At 43.7% G+C, this 22,399-nt stretch overlaps 1 protein-coding gene across 4 annotated transcripts in view; it reads right to left on the minus strand.

Moving 5' to 3' along the window:
• unc13c (unc-13 homolog C (C. elegans)) overlaps window positions 1–22,399 on the minus strand; it is a 640,043-nt gene that overhangs the window by 221,729 nt on the left and 395,915 nt on the right. For all 4 annotated transcript variants that reach the window (XM_078241487.1, XM_078241484.1, XM_078241485.1 and 1 more), the window contains one exon: window positions 11,700–11,869. In XM_078241487.1, coding sequence (XP_078097613.1) covers window positions 11,700–11,869 — 170 coding nt within the window. The remainder of the gene's footprint in view (window positions 1–11,699; window positions 11,870–22,399) is intronic.

Here is a 22,399-nt window from a genome sequence, read left to right on the forward strand (position 1 = left end):
TCCACACATTTTTGGACTGTGGGAGGAAACTGGAGCACCCGGAGGAAACCCATGCAGACACGGGGAGAAAGTGCAAACTCCATACAGACAGTGACTCGAGACCGGAATTGAATCCAGGTCCCTAGCATTGTGAGGCAGCAGTGTTAACCGCTGTGCCACCATGCCGCCCTGGTCCATAGAGATACACAATTGCGTTGCCTTGTTTACTCAGATCCCAGATGCCCCGCTTCCTTCACTGCACCATCACCAGCTCGCATTTTCAGCAACTTTCTGGGCAAACCTTTTTCCTGAATTGTAGAGTGCAGGGGCTGGTTTATCCAGGAGGTGCCCTACTGTGGCACATTCTGGCCCAATATCTAATGAGATGTCAGCCAGCTAACCTTTAGTCCTGGCTATTTTTTCTCACTTTCACACATTGGTTTCTGAGCCACGAGCTGATATCACAATTTTAAATTGCTTCCCTTTCAGATTTTATGGGATAGATGTTCTCCAAGTATCGGCAAAGCTTTTTTAAAAAAAATCAAAATTACAGCTCAGGATGCTTCTTGGCATGGAGGGCATTAAGCTATGAGGAGAGGTTGAAGAAACTTGGCTTGTTCTCACTGGAACGTTGGAGGTTGAGGGGCAACCTGATAGAAATCTACAAAATTATGAAGGGCATGGACAGAGTGGATAGTGGAAGAGTCAATTACTAGGGGGCATAGGTTTAAGGTGCAAGGGGCAAGGTTTAAAGGAGATGTACGAGGCAAGTTTTCTTTACACAGAGGGTGGTGGGTGCCTGGAACTCACTGTTCCTGTGCTGTAATTTTCTTTGTTCTCTTTTTCTTCATTTGCCCTGACTCAATTTTATTTTACATTTGTGAACTGTTATTTAATTAGCTCAAGTACGTGTCTTCAAACTCTCAATATTCTTGCAACTCCTACTTGGTATTTGCTCTTACTGCAATCAGCCTCCAGACTAATCCCAGTGCTACACTCCTCCATGGTTTTGTTCTATGGCATCCTGCCAATGTTTGCTGAATTCCAATGTCTATGCCCTAGCAGCTGTTCTGGGAAGTGTTTTGTTTCCAATTTCTCTCGATGAAGTTGCTACTTCTCCCTCTCCTCCTTCACATTCCCCCGTCTTTTAGAAGTACTGCCCAGATACTCTGAACCACAGCATCAAATCATAGAAATCATAGAAACCCGACAGTACAGAAAGAGGCCATTCGGCCCATTGAGTCTGCACCGACCACAATCCCACCCAGACCCTACTCCCATATCCCTACATATTTTACCCACTAATCCCTCTAACCTACGCATCTCAGGACACTAAGGGGCAATTTTAACATGGCCAATCAACCTAACCCGCACATCTTTGGACTGTGGGAGGAAACCGGAGCACCCGGAGGAAACCTATGCAGACACGAGGAGAATGTGCAAACTCCACACAGACAGTGACCCAAGCCGGGAATCGAACCCAGGTCCCTGGAGCTGTGAAGCAGCAGTGCTAACCACTGTGCTACCGTGCCGCCCAGAAAGAAATCTCAGCTTCTTTGGGGACCTAGTGCCTGGAATACAAGCAGAAATTTTTCCAAAAATACCAAAAGATTGGAGTTTCTTAAGTGAATAGTAAAATAATTTGCAAACTTGTATCGCTCTCCTGGTCAGCTTCCTAACATTATTCTCCATAAGCTGCTGCCCATATCCAAACTCGCAGCAAGTCAGCAAATTGGGCGGCACGGTGGCACAGTGGTTAGCACTGCTGCCTCACAGAGCCAGGGACCCTGGGTTGAATTCCGGCCTTGGGTGACTGGGGGGAGTTTGCACATTCTCCCCGTGCCTGCGTGGATTTCCTCCGGAAGATCCGGTTTCCTCGCACACTCTAAATTTGTGAGGGTTAGGTTGATTGGCCATGCTAAATTGCTGCTTCGGGTCAGGGGGATTAGCAAGGTAAATACGTGGGGTTATGGGGATAGGGCCTGGGTGGGATTGTTGTCAGTGCAGGCTTGATGAGTCAAATGGCCTCCTTCTGCACTATAAGTATTCTATGATTCTAAGTCCCATTCACCCAAGTCCTCGCAGACCTACACTGGCTCACGGTCTAGCAATGCCTTAATTTTAAGTTCTCGCCCTTGTTTTGTCTTCGGCCTTCCAAACTCCAGTTCTATATCCTCTTCCAGTCCTACAGCCCTGCATGATCAATTTGACCTTCCCCGACTGATAATAATTACCCCAATATTGGCAGTTCTGCCCTCAGCTACCTAACCCTGGAATTCCCTCCCTAAACCTCTCTGTCCCTCTAATTAAGACACTCCTGTATTTAAGACATCCCTTAACACAGACCTATTTGACGTGGGCCTTTGTTTATCTGTCTGAATATCTCCTTATGTGCCAAGTCAACACATCGGTAAAGTGCTTTGGGATGTTTTACTATGTTAAAGGCATTATTTAATTACAGGTTATTGTTATGAAGCTGTAAACATCTTGTTTATTACTTGCACACATCAAAAGTTGATGATGCGTGGAAGGCATCTCTAATTGATTTGCAAGACTGATGATAACAGATTTAGTCCTTACATTAACCCCACACATAAGCAAACACATCAGCACTTCTCAAACCTGCCACCCTAATTCAAATGGCCAATTTAGTGTCAAATTGGGAAACTCATGTCCGAGGCTCACGCGGACCTGGCTAATCTCATTGCACATGAGATCTTTGCAGTTCGAGGAAATATTTATGTCATGAATTTGTGTCCAATTTGAATCCAGGTCATAGAATCATAGGGCGGAATTTTCCCGTCCCACCCACCATGGGAATCGTAACAGACAGGATCATACAAAGGTCCATTGACCTCGGGCGGGATTTTCCAGTCTTGGGGCGAGCCGCGGCCGGAAAATCCCTCCCATTGAATCCCTACAGTGCAGAAGACGACCATTTGGCCCGTTGAGTCTGCATTGACTCTCTGACAGACCACCTTACCCAGGCCCTTATCCCCACCCTATCGCCATAACCTCACACATTTAACGTGGCTAATCCATCTAACCGACACACCATGAGACAATTTACCATGGCCAATCCACCTAACCTGTACACCTTTGGACTGTGGGAGGAAATCGGAGCACCCGGAGGAAACCCACACAGACACGGGGAGAATGTGCAAACTCCACATAGACAGTGACCCAAGGTCGGAACTGAACTGGGGTCCCTGGCACGGTGAGGCAGCAGTGCTAACCATTATGTTACCATGCTGCCCCATGCCAAATGCCATCACACACCTAGTTCCAATTCCTTTTATGTTGTATAGTTACTGTGAAACATTCTAAATGAACTGACTGTCCATAAAGATACTACTAATGATTATTGTTCCCAAATTACTCTCAGGATAAAGTCATATGTCTCTTCAAACAACAAAAAGATCAATCAAAGGCATGGCCACGGTGAAAGAGATAAATCACGCTTTAGTACAACTGGACAGCAGTAATAATCAATTTGTTTGCAACCTTGTTAACTGATTGTAGAACCTGTTTAAAAAACACATAAAACTTCTCATTGGTAACACCATAGATTAATCCTCTTGGGAAATCATGAAAATTACGTAACATAAAACTGAAATTGGCAATTGTGGGGTTCTGAAAATTGTACTGGAGATGCGTCATATGCATGTGGTATATTAATCTTTAATTTCATCCTCCGGTCAGATATATATTGAACTTCTTTAAAAGGACTTTAGCCAAGCAAAGACACTGAGGCCGGAATTTTCTCATCTCGCCTGCCTTGGGAATCGTAACGGGCGAGATGGAAAATTTGGCGGACCATTGAAAGGTCTGTTGGACTTGGGCGGGAATTTATGTTCTTGGAAAATGCATGGCTGAAGAATCCCGCCCAAACGTAGGATACAAAATTGGCTGAATAATAGGAAGCAGAGAGTGGATATTTTTCAGGCTGGAGGAAGGTTTGTCGTGGGGTTCCCCAAGGGTCAGTATTGGGAGCCTTGCTTTTCCGGATATATTAATGATCCAGATCTTGGTTTGCAGGGGACAGTTTCAAAGCTTGCCGATGGCACGAAATGTGAAAGCGTTGTAAACTGTGGGGACAGTGTAGAACTTCATAATGATTGCTGGAATAGCAGATAGTGATGAAGATTGTCAGAGAATACAGCAGGATATAAATAGGTTGGAAAATTGGGCGAAAACATGGCAGATGGAATTTAATCCAGACAAATGCGAGGTGATGCATTTTGGTAGATCCAGTTCAGGTGGGAGCTATAAAATAAATGGCAAAATAATCAGGAAGCCTAGACACACAGAGAAATCTGGGGTACAAGTCCACAGACCCTTAAAAGTGGCAGCACAGGTGGAAAAAGTGAAGGAAGCATCTGGCATGCTTGCCTTCATCGCTGGGGCATCGAGTACAAAAGTTGGCAAATTATGTTACAGTTATATAAGATGTTGGTTAGGCCACATTTGGAATACTGTGTCCAATTCTGGTCACCATACTACCAGAAGGACGTGGAGGCTTTGGAGGGAGTACAGAAAAGGTTTACCAGGTTGTTGCATGGTATGGAGGGTATTAGCTATGAGGAGAGATTGAATAAACTGGGACTGTTCTCCCTGGAGAGTCGGAGGCTGAGGGGCGACCTGATAGAAGTTTATAAAATTATGAGAGGTATAAATAGGTTAAACAGTTGGAAGCTTTTTCCCAGGACAGAAATGACAATTACAAGGGGCACAAGTTCAAGATAAGGGGGGAAAGGTTCCGTGGAAATGTTGCGGGGGAAATCTTTTTTACACAGAGGGTGGTGGGGGCCTGGAATGCACTGTTAAGTGAGGTGGTTGAGGTAGTTACGTTAGCCACATTTAAGACTTATCTGGATAGACACATGAACAGGTGGGGTATAGAGGGACACAGGCGGTTGATGTAGATCGGACAACATGATCGGCACAGGCTTGGTGGGCAGAAGGGCTTGTTCCTGTGCTATACTGTTTTTTGTTCTTTGACATAGGCTAGTTAATGGAATGGACAAATAGGTGGCAGATGAAGTACAATGTGGAGATGTGTGTGATGATGCATTTTGGTAGGAAGAACATAGAGAGACAATATAAAGGGAAACATTCTTAAGGGGGTTCAGGAGCAGAGGGATCTGGGTGTATATATAGAATAGATCATTGAAGGTGACAGGACAGGTAGAGAGAGCTGTAAATAAACCGCACAGTATTCTGGGATTTATTAAAGATAAAGTTGCCATAGTTCCAGATGACCACAAGCTGATCCAACACTTGAGGGACGGGGTAGTGATTTAACCTGAGGATCACCACACCTCAGGCAAGGTGGGGCCTCCATGAACAACCTCAACCAGTACGGGAATTGAACCTGCGCCATTGGCGTCACTCTGCATCACTAACCAACTGTCTAGCCAACTGAGCTAAACCGCTTTATTAAATGGGCCATAGAGCAAGGAGGTTATGCTGAACTCATACAAGACACTAGTTAGACCTCAGCTGGAATACTGCATACAGTTCTGGGTGACTCGATAGAGATGTTCAAAATCATTGAGGGGGCTGGGCAGAGCAGATAGGGAGAAACAGCTCCTGCTCGTAAAAGGATCAAGAATGAGAGGGCACAGATTTAAACTGATTTACAAAGAAGTAAATGCAACGTGAGAAAAGATTTTTTCAAATGAGTGGTTCAGGTCTGGAATACACTGTCTGCAAGTGCAATGGAGGCAAGCTCAATCGAGGCATTTAAGGAGGTCATTAATTGAATAGAAACAACTTGGGATTGACGAAAAGGTAGGGAAATGGCACCAAGTCATGGTGCTCATTTGGAGAGCTGGTACAGCCATGATGAGCCTAATGGCCTCCTTATGCACCATAACAAACCTGTGATTCTGTGAGATGTCTGCCACAGGTCAACTGACACATTTTCACTTACAAGTTGAGCAGTTTCTAGAAATTTCCAACATGGATATAATTCGGACATGTCCAGTCAAACCTCCTATGGAATTTTACACCTACTAATGTCAATAATTACTTCAAAAATGGCCTAAAACTTGTAACTGGCTCTTTCTATTTGGATTACTCTCGAGCTACATCCCATGCCATCAGGCAAAAACAGAAAGTCTACAGAGAATTTAAATTCCACAAGCTTTTAAGTTTATTATTCTCACAAGTAAGCTTACGTTAACACTGCAATGAAGTTACTGTGAAAATCCCCGAGTCGCCACACTCCGGTGCCTGCTCGGATACACCGAGGGAGAATTTAGCACGGCCAATACACCTAACCAGCACGTCTTTCAGACTGCGGGAGGAAACCAGAGCACACAGAGGAAACCCACGCAGACACGGGGAGAACATGCAGACTCCGCATCATCAGTGACCCAAGCCAGGAATCGAACCCGTGTCCCTGGCGCTGTGAGGCAGCAATGCTAACCACTGTGCCACCATGCCGCCCGCATGGGATTTGAACCCACATGCCCAAAGCAGTAGTTTGGGCCTCTCAATTACTAGTCCAGTGTGACATTACCACTAGGCCACTGTCTCCTCATTGTGTTTAAGGTGGCAGCAATACAGGAAGAAAAGCTCTGTTGGATTGCATCAATCTGGTTTAAATATATACGGCGTATAGAGTTACAACTTCTTCAGGGCGTTGACTGTCATGAAGAGTAAATGTAAGTCAATAACAAAGATATGATAAAGGGTGCTTTACATTTTACACCTATTGTAAAAGGGCTGAAAAGCAATTAATGAAACAAAACACTAAAAGCTCTGTAAAGGTTCATAGAATCCTACAGTGCAGAAAGAGGCCATTCGGCCCATCAAGTCTGTACCGCCCACATCCCACCCAGGCTCTATCCCTATAACCCCATGCACTTACCCCAGCTAGTCCCCCTGTCACTATGGGGCAATTTAGCATAGCCAATCCACCTAACCCACACATCTTTGGACTGTGGGAGGAAACCGGAGCATCTGGAGGAAACCCACGCAGACACGGGGAGAATGTGCAAACTCCACACAGACAGTGACCCGAGCCGGGAATCGAATCCGGGTCCCTGGCGCTGTGAGGCAGCAGTGCTAACCACTATGCCACCGTGCCCCTATGAGGTTATGATGCTCCTGTTAAGAAGCCAGTGACAGTAAAATTGCATGGCTTTGTTCAGAAGAGAATAGAAGCAAGCATCACATTTTAAATTTTGACAAAGAGTAGAGACTGGCCGTGTGAAAATAGATAAATACCCCGAGGTTTGGTGCATCTGCACAGCTCATACTTGTTGTGGAAAGAAAACGGCCAGGAGCTGGGCTGATGGGTTAAATCACATTCCTTTATTAAGTCAACTCCTCGAGCAATCCTATCCTGAAGCAACTCTGACTGGAAGCCCCAGCCTGAGCTGGCTCCTGCTGACAGCTCTGGTCCAATCTGCTCCCTTTGCTATCAACATGCTCAAGCGAATGAACCTGCAGCTGATAAATCCCTTACTCCCTTCAGTGTGAAAAAAATATTTTATTGATTTCAGTCACATCTTTAAAAATTAGCACTCATAACCTGTTCCCCATATACAGCCTGTCCTCTCTGTGGTGTGTCTTCCTGATTACTCCGCTTTAAGTTAATTAAGTTGAAAGCGAGTGATGCCAGTGAGAATCAGTCCAATTATGGGTGTTGGTTGGAGAGAGACACTGCCAGATCAGGCGTCTAACCAGATCTCTTTGCCCACATCTTCGCTGCTGGATGAGCAGAATATGCATTTTATGCCATTTCCTTGTTCATTTCAGGTGAATAAGCATTGTCACAGAGCTGTCGTGATGGGCCAGCTATGAGTTCTCAGAACTTCATAGAATCCCTGCAGTGCAGAAGGAGGCCATTTGGCCCATCGAGCCTGCACGGACAACAATCCCACCTAGACCCTATCACTGTAACCCCACAAATTTACCCTGCTAAACCCCCTAGCACTAAGGGGTAATTTACCATGGTCAATTCACCTAACTTGCACACCTTTGGAGTGTGGGAGGAAACGGGAGCACCCGGAGGAAACCCACGCAGACATGGGGAGAATGTGCAAACTCGATACAGACAGTGACCCGAGGCCGGAATTGAACCCGGGTCCCTGGCGCTGTGAGGCAGCAGTACGAACCACTGTGCCACCCATTTGTAATATGATTCTCGCCAAAGCAAAACTGGAAGCGTCTACAATTTTGAATTGATTGACAGTTGTCAAAAGGGGGGGGGGGGGGTGCACTGAGACATGCAAATGCTTAAAATCACAGGGAGATGACAAAATCACATCAGTAAGTTCCTCTGCAATCTTGCCTTAATTTGCCTCTGATGCACTAATTAATTCTTTTTCTTTTATTTATTCGCGGGACCTGGGCATTGCTGGGGTTGGCCCAGCATTTATTGCCCATCCCTAGTCGCCCTTGAGGAGGTGATGGGGAGCTGCCTTCTTGAATCGCTGCAGTCCACGTGCTGTGACAGCGGTTGACCCACAATGCCGTTAGGGAGGGAATTCCAGGATTTTGACCCAGCAACTGTGAAGGAATGACGATATATTTCTGAGTCAGGATGGTGAGTGGCTTGGAGGGGAACTTGCAGGTGGCAGTGTTCCCAAGTATCTGCTGCCCTTGTCCTTTGAGATGGAAGTGGTCGTGGGTTTGGAAGGTGCTGTCTAAGGGTCTTTGGAGAATTGCTGCAGTGCATCTTGTAGATAGTACACACTGCTGCTACTGAGCGTCGGTGGTGGAGGGAGTGGATATTTGTAGATGTGGTGCCAATCAAGCGGGCTGCTTTGTCCTGGATGGTGTCAAGCTTCTTGAGTGTTGTTGGAGCTGCACCCATCCACGCGAATATTCCATCACATTTCACATACTTAGCAAATCATAGAGTCACAGAATCCCTACAGTGCAGAAGGAGACCATTCAGCCCATCGAGACTGCACCAATTCTCTGAAAGAGCATCTTACCCAGACTCCCACCCTATCCCTGTAACCCCACGCATTTACCCCACTAATCCCCCTTACCTACACATCTTGGGATACTAAGAGGCAATTTAGCATCTTTGGAGTGCGGGCGGAAAGTGGAAAACCACCGCAGACAGGTAGAATATGCAAACTCCACACGGACAGTCGCCAAGGGCAGGAATTGAACCCGGGTCCCGGGTGCTGTGAGACAGCAGCGCTAACCAGTGTGCCGCAAATTATTCCAATTTGGTCTACTTTGCATCTTGATGGGCCTTTCAAGAAGAATTAAAAGTTTTATATTTATTTCAATCCAGCAAAAGTGCATAAAGCCTGAGATTGCTGTCTTAATATCTTGCAATAGGTTTATATTGTGGGCTAATGAAAAATTCACTGAGGGTGAACAAAAAAGGAATTAAGTTACAGCCTACATCACATTTATATGGATGTAATAAAATTCTGGTAGTATGATGAACATAAATTGCAAATTTAAATGTAACATGGATATCTGGAAGCGAATTGCAAGGTTGTAATCTGATGGAGTTCAGAAGATATTCGTAGCCAAGGGAATAAAACAGTTTATAAACTCATCATAAAATCATAGAATCTGCAGCAAGGAGAAAGGCTCTTCAGCCCAAACTGGTCCATGCCGACCAAAAAGCCCATCTAAGCTAACACCATTTGCCTGCATTTGGCCTATTTCCCTCTCAACCTTTCCTATCCACGTAGCCTCACAGCGCCAGGCACTTGTGTTCGATTCCCGGTTTGGGTCACTGTCTGTGTGGAGTTTGCACATTCTCCCCGTGTCTGCGTGGGTTTCCTCCGGGTGCTCCGGTTTCCTCCCACAGTCCAAAGATGTGCAGGTTAGGTGAATTGGCCGTGCCGAATTCTCCTTCAGTGTACCCAAACAGGTGCCGGAGTGTGGCGACTAGGGGATTTTCACAGTAACTTCATTGCAGTGTGAATGTAAGCCTACATGTGACACTAATAGGTAAACTTTACTTTATCTGTCCAAAAAAGAAAGCGAGTCTCAATCGAGATCCGAACCAAAATTAGATTGCAGCTTTTGGCTTAACCCTTATGTAAGTGAAATATCCATGTACATATAGAGTACATTCCTCTTGGTGAGTTGAAAGATATGCTGTTTTGTAACAGGAACATTACATAATGCATCATCTGCCACTGTGTGATGCCAGATATAAATCATTCGAGTAGAATATAAAGTATTGCACGCATGAGGATGCATGTAGGACCACGTTTGGGCAGAGCCAGAAACGACACCTCACATGTTTGCTAAATTAGGGGAGTAATAAACGCAAGAGATCGGCAGAAGAGTAATGTTTGCTAAATCAGATAAATTGTACCGTAGAATTTTAAATGCCAGATGCATGGATGCTGCTGGCTGCGCATATACAATGTGACCTGATTTCAAGCAGGAAAGATAAAAGCAACAATATAAATGCTGGAAAAGCAACAATCTATCCCTGGAAGAGATGCTTTGCATCCAAAGTTTATGGTGTGCAGGGAGATAGTTACCAATCTACGTCATCGCTAGCTTTCAGTCAGAAAAGATATCCTTCTATCATATGAATGTAAATTTATTATTGAAGTGGAGTCTGGTGGATTTATTTGGAAAATATTTTCTATTTCCATCAAAAGGGTTAAACTTTAAGTTAAATACAACTCAAATCAGTCTGAATGCCTAAATAGGGTGCACCATGAAATCATGGCTGTTGATAAATTAAATTTACAATCATCATGCTGATCAGGCCTCTGTTAAACCAATCACATCTGCATCTAGCACTTAAATATTAAGTTTGAAGTTTATTTATTTTGGTCACAAGTAGGCGTACGTTAACACTGCAATGAAGTTACTGTGAAAATCCCCTACTCGGGTACACTGAGGGAGAATTTAGCATGGCCAGTGCACTTAACCAGCACGTCTTTCAGACTGTGGGAGGAAACCGGAGCACCTGGAGGGAACCCACATAGACACGGGGAGGACGTGCAGACTCCACACAGGCAGTGACCCAAGCCAGGAATCAAACTCAGGTCCCTGGTGAGGCAGCAGCGCTAACCACTGCGCCACCGTGCCGCCAATGAAGTACAACGGAATAAAAAACTAACTATGGGGCGACTCTGTGCTAATTTGATATTTTAACATGTCAGTGTGCATATAGTGTTTTTAATTTTAAAAGAGGTAAAGTCGTCGTAGTCCCAGATGAGCAGAAGCTCCCTGCTCTCCCCTTTGAGAACCACCACGCCTCAGGCGAGGGATAAGTTTGAGAAGCCGCCCTTCTTGAATAATCTTTTAATTACTGTTCAGGACATTGCAGTTACAAACAAATTAATTTTGGGATAAAAGAGAAAGGAATAAAAATTGAGGGAGAGACTGAACACCATTTAAATTTAAGAAACATTCATCTTAAAATTCAAGCTAAACCATTTAGGAATAAAATTGGGAAGCATTCTTTCTGTGTAAAGTGCAGTGGGAATCTGGAACATTTATCTAAAAGTCTGTGGTCAATTAAATTTTTCAAGACTGAGATTGATAATATTTTATCCGGAATGGGAAATAAGGAATATTGAGCAACAAAAGTAGGTAAATGAAGTTGCTACACAGATTAGCCATGATCTCTTAGAATAATGGATCAGGCTCAGGGGGCTAAAGGGGTTATTCATATCCTATTATCCTATATTCACACCTATTAAAGGAGGACAAATACGTTACTGTGGTGCTTTGCAAATAGTCAGCAATAAATAATCACATACCTAAGTTATACCAGACGTCCATCTCACCACTCAACGTTCGTACTTCAATAATAGTTTGTCCAAGGAAATCATCTGATTCTTTCTTGAAGTGCTGTTTAACCCGAGATTTAATATCATCATCTTCATCCCAGACTCTAACCTTTATCCTATCGGTGGAATTGTGGCACTCACTGAACATAAATAAAATATAAAGATTAAAAGTATAACAGGGTGTAGATGACCACATGACAGAATCAATCCTTCTTATTCCATTTCTAACCATCTTTTGATTAAGTAAAATAACTTCTTGGTACCATTGAGAAATGATTCGTTGGACTACAAACAAAATTCTCGAGAGAGTAATTAAATTTTGTTATCCGCCTATTGAATGGCTGTGTGCGTATGTTTAACTGCATGTTGTAGCTTGGAAAACATTCACTGTACCATTGCAATTTTTCTCGAACCATTACGCTGCATCAAGACAAATGAATTGTCAGGAAACTGTTGCTAAAAGATTGAGCTGTGGAATTAGTTGTTCCGTGTGACCAGAATTTATTTCGATTCGCCAATGCTCTTCTTCAACAAGAGCCAGAAAGAGGATGAAAGTTTAGGGTTTTTTTTTAAAGCTAATTAAGCATGAATAAAGCATGTAATAAAGCAAACATAAGCACCCTGATTATTTCACATTTTCCCACCACCATTCAAAAAAGGAATTAATGCTAAAACAGTATTAACAAATCGAAGTGACAAATTAGATGTGGCTGACTGAATGAAAACATGAAACTAATGTTTAAAAGCAAATTATTGCGGATGCTAGAATCTGAAACCAAAAGAGAAAAGGCTGGAAAATCTCAGCAGGTCTGGCAGCATCTGTAAGGAGAAAAAAGTGCTGACGTTTCGAGTCCAGATGACCCTTTGTCAAAGCTAATGGTTATTTTGTGACTCAAATAACTCGACAGACAACAATCTAGTAAGTATATTCAAAAAGTCACAGATCAAATTGTATTTCAAGATGGAAACAGTTAATTAATGAGATTTTAGCTAAAGTTTACTCAATTCAATGCATATCTTAGAAGGTTATTAAATTATTTCTTGTGTTCAATAATGCCCTAGCCTTCACTTCCAGTCACTTTCATATTTCTCTGGATAGTGTCGTAGCCTCAAATACAGGTCATTCATTCACATGATTGAGACGTACAAAGCTAAGGTGTTTTCTATTGCAGTAGCAATCCCAGTTGCGCAGAATGCAGTCTTCTTCAATTAGTTTATTGAGTATTCTGAAGCTCAGTGAGCTCAGCACTGTTTCATTCACCGTGTCTGAATCATCATTCATCCATTGCAACTGGGAAAAAAAAGGCGAAATAATTGCAGGAAGTGGCACTGAATGTGCAACTGGCTTGGATTTGCTTTCTGAATGAAAGTTCTCTTGTCTGCCTCGAGTGATTCAGTTCCTGTAATGCAGACTTGTCATCAGTAGACTGCATCGGAGTGACTATTGTAATCGTAGAATTGCAGAAACAGGGGGAGAAAAACAGTAAGAAATAAACAAACTGATTTAGTGACAGGCTGTCTAATGAACCGTGTACACTTGGAACAAACAATGTAAACGAAAGAATGACTTACTGAGATCTGGGGTATTGCCGTGTCAGATTGCAAATACTGACTTGTTTCTAGTTTCTATTAAAGGGATCAAGGGATATGGGAGGAATGGGGATCAGGATATTAAATTCATTAATCAGCCATGATCACAATGAATGGCAGAGCAGGCTCGAAGGGCTGAATGGCCTACTCCTGCTTCTAATTTACTATAAGATAACTAGTTACACTATGATGAAATTATTGAAATTATTGGGGCGGCACGGTAGCACAGTGGTTAGCACTGCTGCTTCACAGCTCCAGGGAACTGGGTTCGATTCCCAGCTTGGGTCACTGTCTGTGTGGAGTTTGCACATTCTCCTCGTGTTTGTTTGGGTTTCCTCCGGGTGCTCTGGTTTCCTCCCACAGTCCAAAGATGTGCGGATTAGGTTGACTGGCCATGCTAAAATTGCCCCTTAGTGTTCTGAGATGCGTAGGTTAGAGGGATTAGCGGGTAAATGTGTAGGGACATGGGGGTAGGGCCTGGGTGGGATTGTGGTCGGTGCAGACGCGATGGGCCAGATGGCCTCTTTCTGCACTGTAGGGTTTCTATGATAAATTTGTGAAATATTGTTTTGAGGCACAAAGATTATGGTATACAAGAAAAGATTCCTGCATTTTAATGAAATATTTATGATAATATTTATGGGAAAAGAAAGCACGGCCAATTGGACAGCTCTTTCAAACAGAATCATACAGTTTTACACCATTGAAAGATATGATGATAGACTTATCCTTAGTACAGAGCCATAACGGGCTGGATGTTTTGCAGACCTCCCGCCTCCCTGTTATTACAGTATAGGCCAGATAGCAGCTTCTGGCATCCATAAAAGCACAATGAAATGCAGATCTGCAAGTTGCCATCCTCGTCCACAAGATTAGCTGTTACGGTGCTAGCTAATGTTGAGGATTAACCAGACAACGCACGATGAGTACTCAATCTCCCAAGCTTAATTACTTGCTAGCAAGGAGAACACACATTCAGCGCAATGCACTGCTAGGTGTTCTGACGATTCGTACAGATGATCAGCAGTTATAGTTAATTACAGCAAATGAGAAATGAGCAACTTTCTCATCCTTCATTTGCATATGTAGTCCACCAATCATAGCCTAGCTTTTTGCCCTTTCTTATCCAATAGAAAACCGTCACCTCCATGAAATCAACCATGATTGAATGGTGGAGTGGACTCGATGGGCCGAATGGCCTTACTTCCGCTCCTATGTCTTATGGTCTTATTAGCGTAACATGTCACCGTATCTTGTTTTATGGTATTTGTCACGGTAACTTGTCTTTGTTTCATCCTGTGGCCAAGGCAGTGTTTATGAAACCGACACAAGGTTAGATTAGTCTCTTTCCTGAATACGCAACCACTGACCTCAATGAAGCCTTGTTTGACAATAAGCTTTTTCCATTTTTGCTGACAGAGTTGCCTGCCATAGTTGTTGTAACTTAATTTGCAAACTGATAGGTGCAGCGTTGGATGACCGTGATGGCATCAATTTACCTTGTTCCCCACCAAACATAGCAGAAAAGATTCAGGCAAACGCATTGAGGAGTAGTGAATTTTTAACAGCGTGCTGAGTGATAATTATTGCTGAAAAGTCTCTCTGGCCCTAAAAATGTAATTTATAGATAAAATTTAAAATGCAGAAGATCATTCTTTCAGGAGTGTTGCAGAATTTCAAGAAATAAATGTCAGAGTAACATTTTTTTTCTTTTTCTGTGTCTTCTATTGCACTGTTTTAATACCAGCTGCCTTTCACAATCTGTTTTCTGCTTTCTGTACAGAATTTAAATCTAATTTACATTTCCTGGTTGAGATTTTGTGGCTCAGATTTCAATAGCGGTGGACAGAAGCAGGGGAGCAGAATTTCCACCAAAAGCCCATGGGTCATAGTTTGAAGATAAGGGGTAAACCTTTTAGGCCTGAGGTGGGGAGAAACTTCTTCACCCAGAGAGTGGTGCATCTATGGAATTCACTACCACAGAAAGTAGTCGAGGCCAAAATGTTGCGCGATTTCAAGAAGGAATTCGATATAGCTCTTGGGGCTAAAAGAATCAAGGGATATGTTTAAAGTTTAATGTTTATTTATTGGTGTCACAAGTAGGTTTACATTAACACGGCAATGAAGTTACTGTGAAAATCCCCTAGTCGCCACACTCCGGCGCCTGTTCGGGTACACCCAGGGAGAATTTAGCATGGCCAATGCACCTAATCAGCACGACTTTTAGACTGTGGGAGGAAACCGGAGCACCCGGAGGAAACCCACGCAGACATGGGGAGAACGTGCAGACTCCGCATAGACAGCGATCCAAGCCGGGAATTGAACCCGGGTCCCTGGTGCTCTGAGGCAGCAGTGCTAACCATTGTGCCATTGTATGGGGGGGGAAGGTGGGATCAGGATATTTGATGGTCATAGGAATTTAATGATCAAACTTGACCAAAATGAATGCAAAGCAGGCTCGAATGGCCAACTGGCCTACTCCTGTCTCTAGTTTCTATGTTTTATCACCACTGTATATGTCATCTGTTATTGACAAGTTCTCTGCCTGGAAGTTTACCTCAGTAATAGGCTTGGTTTCGAGAAGGATGTAGAACATTTGGCAGGTGGTCACTGAAGCAGAGAGCACAGAACAGTAACCTGGAGTGGGAAGAGGAGGGTGGGGTCTGACCTGACATTGGAGGAGCCATGGGGAAGGATTCCTGCCCCTCCCGGCCCACATAAAGCGCTGAAAGAACACTTATCTTCTCTCCAAGTCTGTCCTAGTCTTCCCTTGAGATGCCGTGTTTCCCCAGGCCTGGGAAAAGCATTCAAATCTGAGAAGGCGGTTCACTTTGGAGGCTGTCAGTCTTAGTAAAATATTTAACCTTGACCCACCTCTGGAATGAAGTTGTGGAATGGGGTGGGGGGCGGGGGGGGGGGGACACAGTTAGAAGTTAAGGTTCCAAATATTAATATTTTAACCAATCTGATCGATTGAAGTGCCACATTATTGCTTGCCCTGTGCACAGATACCCTGTGGAGGGTGTCATAGGCAATCAGACACGGGATTAGAGCACTTCTCCACCCTAAAGCTTGCAAAAGCTGTTCCTTCATTATTAATAACCAACTGTGTGGCCTTGTAAGGTGAGTATTGGCAACACGATGGCACAGTGATGAGCACTGCTGCTTCACAGCGCCAGTGACCTGGTTCAATTCCTGGCTTGGGTCACTGTCTGTGCAGAGCCTGCATGTTCTCCCTGTATTGGTTGTGGGTTTCCTCCGGGTGCTCTGGTTTCCTCCCACAGTCTGAAAGACATGCTGGTTAGGTGCATTGGCCATGCTAAATTCTCCCTCAGTGTACCCGAACAGGCACCAGAGTGTGGCGACTAGGGGATTCTCACAGCAACTTCTTTGCAGTGTTAATGTAAGCCTACTAATTCATAATAACTAATAAATAATAAATAAATATTGCAATTAGATACCACCGTACAAAGAAAGGCACAGATAGATGAGACTATAATGAACTGTAAGGAAATGGCAGACATGTTCAATTAGAACATTATGAGTGGGATTTTGCAGTCTCGCTCATCTAAAAAAACCCATAAAATCCCACCCGAGGTCAATGGACTTTTCCACATTCCGCCCCTCGCCTGCTCCGATTCCTGTGGCGAGCGGGGTGGCTAAAATTCCATTTGTATCTGTTTTCAAAGGAGATGAAAGGGACAAAGTATCAGTGCTTTAAAGAACCCTAAACATTAACCAAGGGAAGGAGCATAATGGAGATAATTTGTTTAAAAAATGATAATAGAGAAAATTATGTGACTTAAGGCTTCAAAGTCTGACAGTTGTGTCCCTAGCGTATTAAAGATAAAAAGCTAGAAAATTGTAGATGCGTTTGGCATAATTGTTCAAAGCTCTCTACAGTCAAGAATTGCTCTGAGATTGAAAAATTACAAACAAAATGCCAATATTTAAGAACGGGAGAGGGAGAGACACCAGAAAACTACAGATACGCCAATTTAACATCAGTCTTGGGGAAGTTACTAGAATCTATCATCAGGGATAGAGCGATTTAGCTTTTAAACATGAGCTGATTAAATAGAATCTGTATGGATTTGTGAAGGGTAGATTACGTCTGATTAATTTAGTTGATTTGTTTTTGAGGAGGTTACTAATAAAGTGGATGGGGGCGGGGGGGGGGGGGGGGGGGGGTGAGGAGGGTGGGGAGGGCGGGGGAGTCTATGATATTGTCTGTATGGATTTCCAGACAATATTGGATCAGGCTCAGTTCAAGCGACTATGGGCAAAAATGAGAACAAATGGAATTGAAGCTAATCTCAAGACATGCGTTGGTAATTGGTTGGGAAATAGGGGGAAGAATGCAGTAATAAAGGGAATGCATTTTGATTGCATACAAGTGGTGTTCACAAGGATCTCTTCTCAGGACTCAGCTTTTTCAACATCTTATAGAAACATGGGGGACAAAAGGAGCAGGAGTAGGCCATTCGGCTCCTGCTCTACCATTCAATATGATCATGGTTGATTCTTTATCTCAATACCATATTCCCGCTCTCTCCCCATTCCCCGTGATAGCTTTATGCTGGAAATCCCTGACCTCGTCTGCAGCTGGGATTCTCTGGTGAATGGAGGTATGGCGGAGACCAAATTCTCCATTCTCGCTGGCAGAGGAGACGGGGCGAAGGAGATCGAAGAATCCCGTCCTTAGCGTCTCTAAATTTATCTGTTTCCTTCTTGAATATATTCAATGATATAACCTCCTCAGCCTTCTGTGGTAGAGAATTCCACAAGCTCGCCATCCTTTAAGTGAAGAGATTGCTACTCATCTCAGTTCTAAATGGCCTGGGACCCCTGGTTCTAGACATCCCCCCACCCCCACCTCACCCCAGCCCAGCTGGCAGAACAGGTGAATATCATCCCTCTATCCAATCTGTCCATTCCTCTCAGAAGTTTATATGTTTCAATGACGTCCCTTCTAAATTCCAATACAGGTTACACATGTATCAATGACTTGGACAAGGAATAGAATAGGCTCGAGTGGCGGAATGGCCTACTCCTATTTCCATGTTCCAACCAATTAAATGCCTGTTTGCCATCTGAGTCTCAATTTACTTCAATCTCTTTTCGATTTTATTCTTATGTGGCAAATCACTGAAGCTTTTTTGAATTGATGTAAGTTTACAGATGGCACTAAATTAAGAAGGGCAGTAGATTGTGTGGATGGGAGCAGGAATTTACAAGGGCACAGGTGGATTAAGTGAATGGGCAAAGTTGCAGCCAATAGAGTCAATGTAGGGAAGTCTCGGGTAACCCACTTTGGATTTCCAAAGGGCAAATTAGAATATTTTCTGAATAGAAACTGTGGGAGGAATAAAGGTATTTGGATGTCGAGGTAGATAAACACTACAATCTAATAGACAAGTAAATAAATTGTACAAAAATGGCTGACGGAATCTTTACCCAAGGGGCTGGAAATCAAAAGTGAGGGAGTGATGTAAAAACTGCAGGAAGTGCTAGAAATACCAAGCAGGTCTGGCAGCATCTGTGGAGCCAGAAACATTTCAATTCGAATAGGACTCTTCTTCAGACCTGAAGGAGGGAAGAAATGTGAGGAATTCCAAGCCATTGAGGAGGGGACCGGGGGGGGGACGGGACGGGACGGGGGGGGGGGGTGGGGTGGGGGGGGGGGGTGACGACCACACACGAACAGAAAGGAAAGCCTGGGATTGGGCTGAGGGCGGGGGAGATTAAATGATTAAGATGATGGAACAAAAGGCAAAGGAAGTGGCAAAGGTTTGCAGTAAAACATTTGCCAAGAGTGAGTGTAAATGCCAAGATAATAAACCAACGTGCCCAAAAGCAGAAACGTGAAAAACAAGGTTCAAACAGGCAGGTGGCAAAAAAGCAGAATCAAAATGGGGGTCAATAATTGATGGTCTGAAATTGTTAAATTCAACGTTGAGTCCAGAATGCTGCACAGTGCATAACTGGAAGATGAGCTGCTGTTCCTCGAGCTTGTGTAAAGCTTCACCAGAACAATGGTGGCGTGGGGGAGGCGGTGGCATACTGGTATTGCCAGTGGACCGGTAACCCAGAAACGCAGGGTCTGCTCTGGGGACCTGGGTTCGAATCCCACCATGACAGATGTTGAAATTTGAATTCAAGAAAAATCTGGAATTAAAAGTCTAATGGTGACCATCAACCCATTGTCGATTGTTGGAAAATCTGATCTGGTTCACTAATGTCCTTTAGGGAAGGAAATCTGCCCTCCTTACCTGGTCTGGCCTACATGTGACTCCAGGCCCACAGCAATGCGGTTGACTCTTAAAGTGCCACTCAGTTCCAGGGTCATTAGGGATCAGCAACAAATGTTGGCCTTGCCAGCGATGCCCACGTCCCATGAAAGTATAAAGAGAAAAGAATGCAGCAGGCAGGCCACAGGCAGAAACCTGAGAGGCCGGCTGGTGAATTAAAGTGGCAATATCAAGAAGCTGGGGTTGTGTTCCCATGGGTTTAGAAGACTTGAGCAGTGAACTAATTAATCCAAACATTTAAAAGAATAAAGAGATTCGATTGAGTGGGTACGGAAGAATTACTTCTGTCGTGGGGTATTCCAGAAGTAGGAAGCACAATCTTAAACTTAGAGCTAAACTATTGGGGAGTGAAATCGGTGAATTTATTTTCATGCAAAATGTGGAGTTCTTCCATCCAAGAAGGCTGTGAATGCTAAACCAATTGAAATTTTTAAGACTGAGTTCGATAGATTTTTATTAGATATGACAGGATTTGGATTAAAGGAGCGTAATTCGCAATGAGCCACAGTTCAGACCATATCTAATTGATGGAATAGAACAGGCTGGAGTGGCTGAGTGGCCTACTCCTTTCCCCATGTTCCAACAAATTAAATCCCTGTTTACCATCTGAGTTTCAATTCTCTTCAATCTTTTTTCGATTTTATTCTTGTGGCAAATCACTAAAGCTTTCTTGATGTAACACTACAGCAGCTGTAATAGTTGACCACGTGTATGGAGACACTTAAAGTTTAAGTTTAAAGTTTTCTGAAGTTTATTTATTCATGACACAAGTAGGCTTACATTAACAATGCAATGAAGTTGCTGTAAAAATCCCCTAGTCGCCACACTTCGGCGCCTGTTCGGGTACAATGAGGGAGAATTTAGCACGGCCAATGCACCTAACCAGCACGTCTTTGGACTGTGGGAGGAAACCGGAGCACCCGGAGGAAACCCACGCAGACACTGGGAGAATGTGCGGAGTCCGTACTGACAGTGACCCAAGCTGGGAATCAAACCTGGGTCCCTGGCAGTGAGGCAGCAGTGCTGACGACTGTGTCATCGTGCCGCCTTGGCATTAGAGGCACAAATCACTATTGGTAAATTTTCTGTATGGATGCTCAACACGCTCAGATCAAATTCTACTCTGTGCCTTTTCAATGGAGGTACTAATTAGGCTTACATTAACACTGCAATGAAGTTGCTGTGAAAATCCCCTAGTCGCCACACTCTGGCGCCAGTTCGGGTACAATGAGGGAGAATTGAGCATGGCTAAATTATACTAATACTAAATCACTAATCTGTGTATGTTAAGTGAGATATTCCTCCATTAAAATGGAAGAAATTGATTTGATCCCAGACGCTGCTGAAACCAGACATTGAAAAACTTTCACAGCTCAAAAGTTTGCAGCAGCAACTTTTACCAACATCCACCAGAATATTGAAATACTGAACATTGAAATGTTCAAACAGCTCTCACGATCGATATAATTGTATCATGCACAAATAGTTTTTGTTTCAAATTTCTAATGTTAAATGTGCGTTTCCGAACAGCGATTTCAATCTGTCACCAGGCCATGCCCCTTCCTTACTGAAAATATGACTTCTCAACTTTCAGCTAACTGGAAATTTTTCAATTTGAAACAAGAGTGAAAGCAAACAAGACAGCCTCGAGGGAGTGTGAAGGGAGAGATGTTTCCTAAAATTGAAAGACCAGCAAAATTCATCACTCTCCGAGGGAGAGACATTAAAATACTGGCTGTTGAAACAACAATTGCCACATAGATCCACCCAAACTCCCTGGGAAATACAGAATGGGTGCAGTATTTCAGGGCAGGCTTCCTAGCCACTTGAGAGAGATTGCAAATGACACAGGGAGCGTCAAGAAAGTAGAGGAAACGGGTTGAAAAGCTGTGCTCTCTCCCTCTTTCGGAAAAAGTGTACGTCACCCGGTTCCAGAAAGTCAACCATCAGAAATCTACCAGCAAACTGAGATCACCTAATAATTGCAATATCTTCTATATTTGACTGCATCCGAGAACCAGCTAACCTAAATCGGCTGCGACTTTTAAAATCAACACCTCAAGGAAAATCAAATGATGCTTAACTGTATATTCTTTTAACTTTTTTTATTGGACTCTAACTCCCCTTATTTCTGTTACCTGTGTGTCTCATTATATTATTACCTTTTTCTCAGAATTAGTGGTTAATAGATCTGCTCATTCTTTAACTCAAGAAAACTTTGTTTGATTGGCTCTTTATTGCTCACTGCATAAATAATCATAGAGTCCCTACAGTGCAGAAGAGACCATTCGGCCCATCACGTCTGCACTGACTCTCTGACAGAGCATCTTACCCAGACCCTCTTCCCCTGCCCTATCCCTGTAACCCTACACATTTACCACCTAACCTACACATTTTTGGGCACTAGGGGAGAATTTAGCATGGCCAATGTACCTAACCCATACATCTTTGGGCTGTGGGAGGAAAAACCGGAGCGCCCGGAGGAAACCCACGCAGACACGGGGAGAATGTGCAAACTCCACACAGACAGTCACCCAAGGCCAGGATTGAACCCGGGTCCCTGGAGCAGTGAGACAGCAGTGCTAACCACTGTGCCATCGTGCTGCTCATACATTTTGATTCAGAAAGGGCATATCCTCGTGAAAAAGAAATTTAAACTTTTGTTGTGCCAACCGAGGAGGCTGAGTAGAAGGAAGCTGGTTGTCACCTGGTCAAAACAAAATTGGAGGCTTGTATCAGGAACCTGTTCCGACAGATTGATGAGCAAAT

Source organism: Mustelus asterias, chromosome 24 (genome assembly GCF_964213995.1).
Source record: "Mustelus asterias chromosome 24, sMusAst1.hap1.1, whole genome shotgun sequence".
NCBI classification, from domain to species: Eukaryota; Metazoa; Chordata; class Chondrichthyes; order Carcharhiniformes; family Triakidae; genus Mustelus; species Mustelus asterias.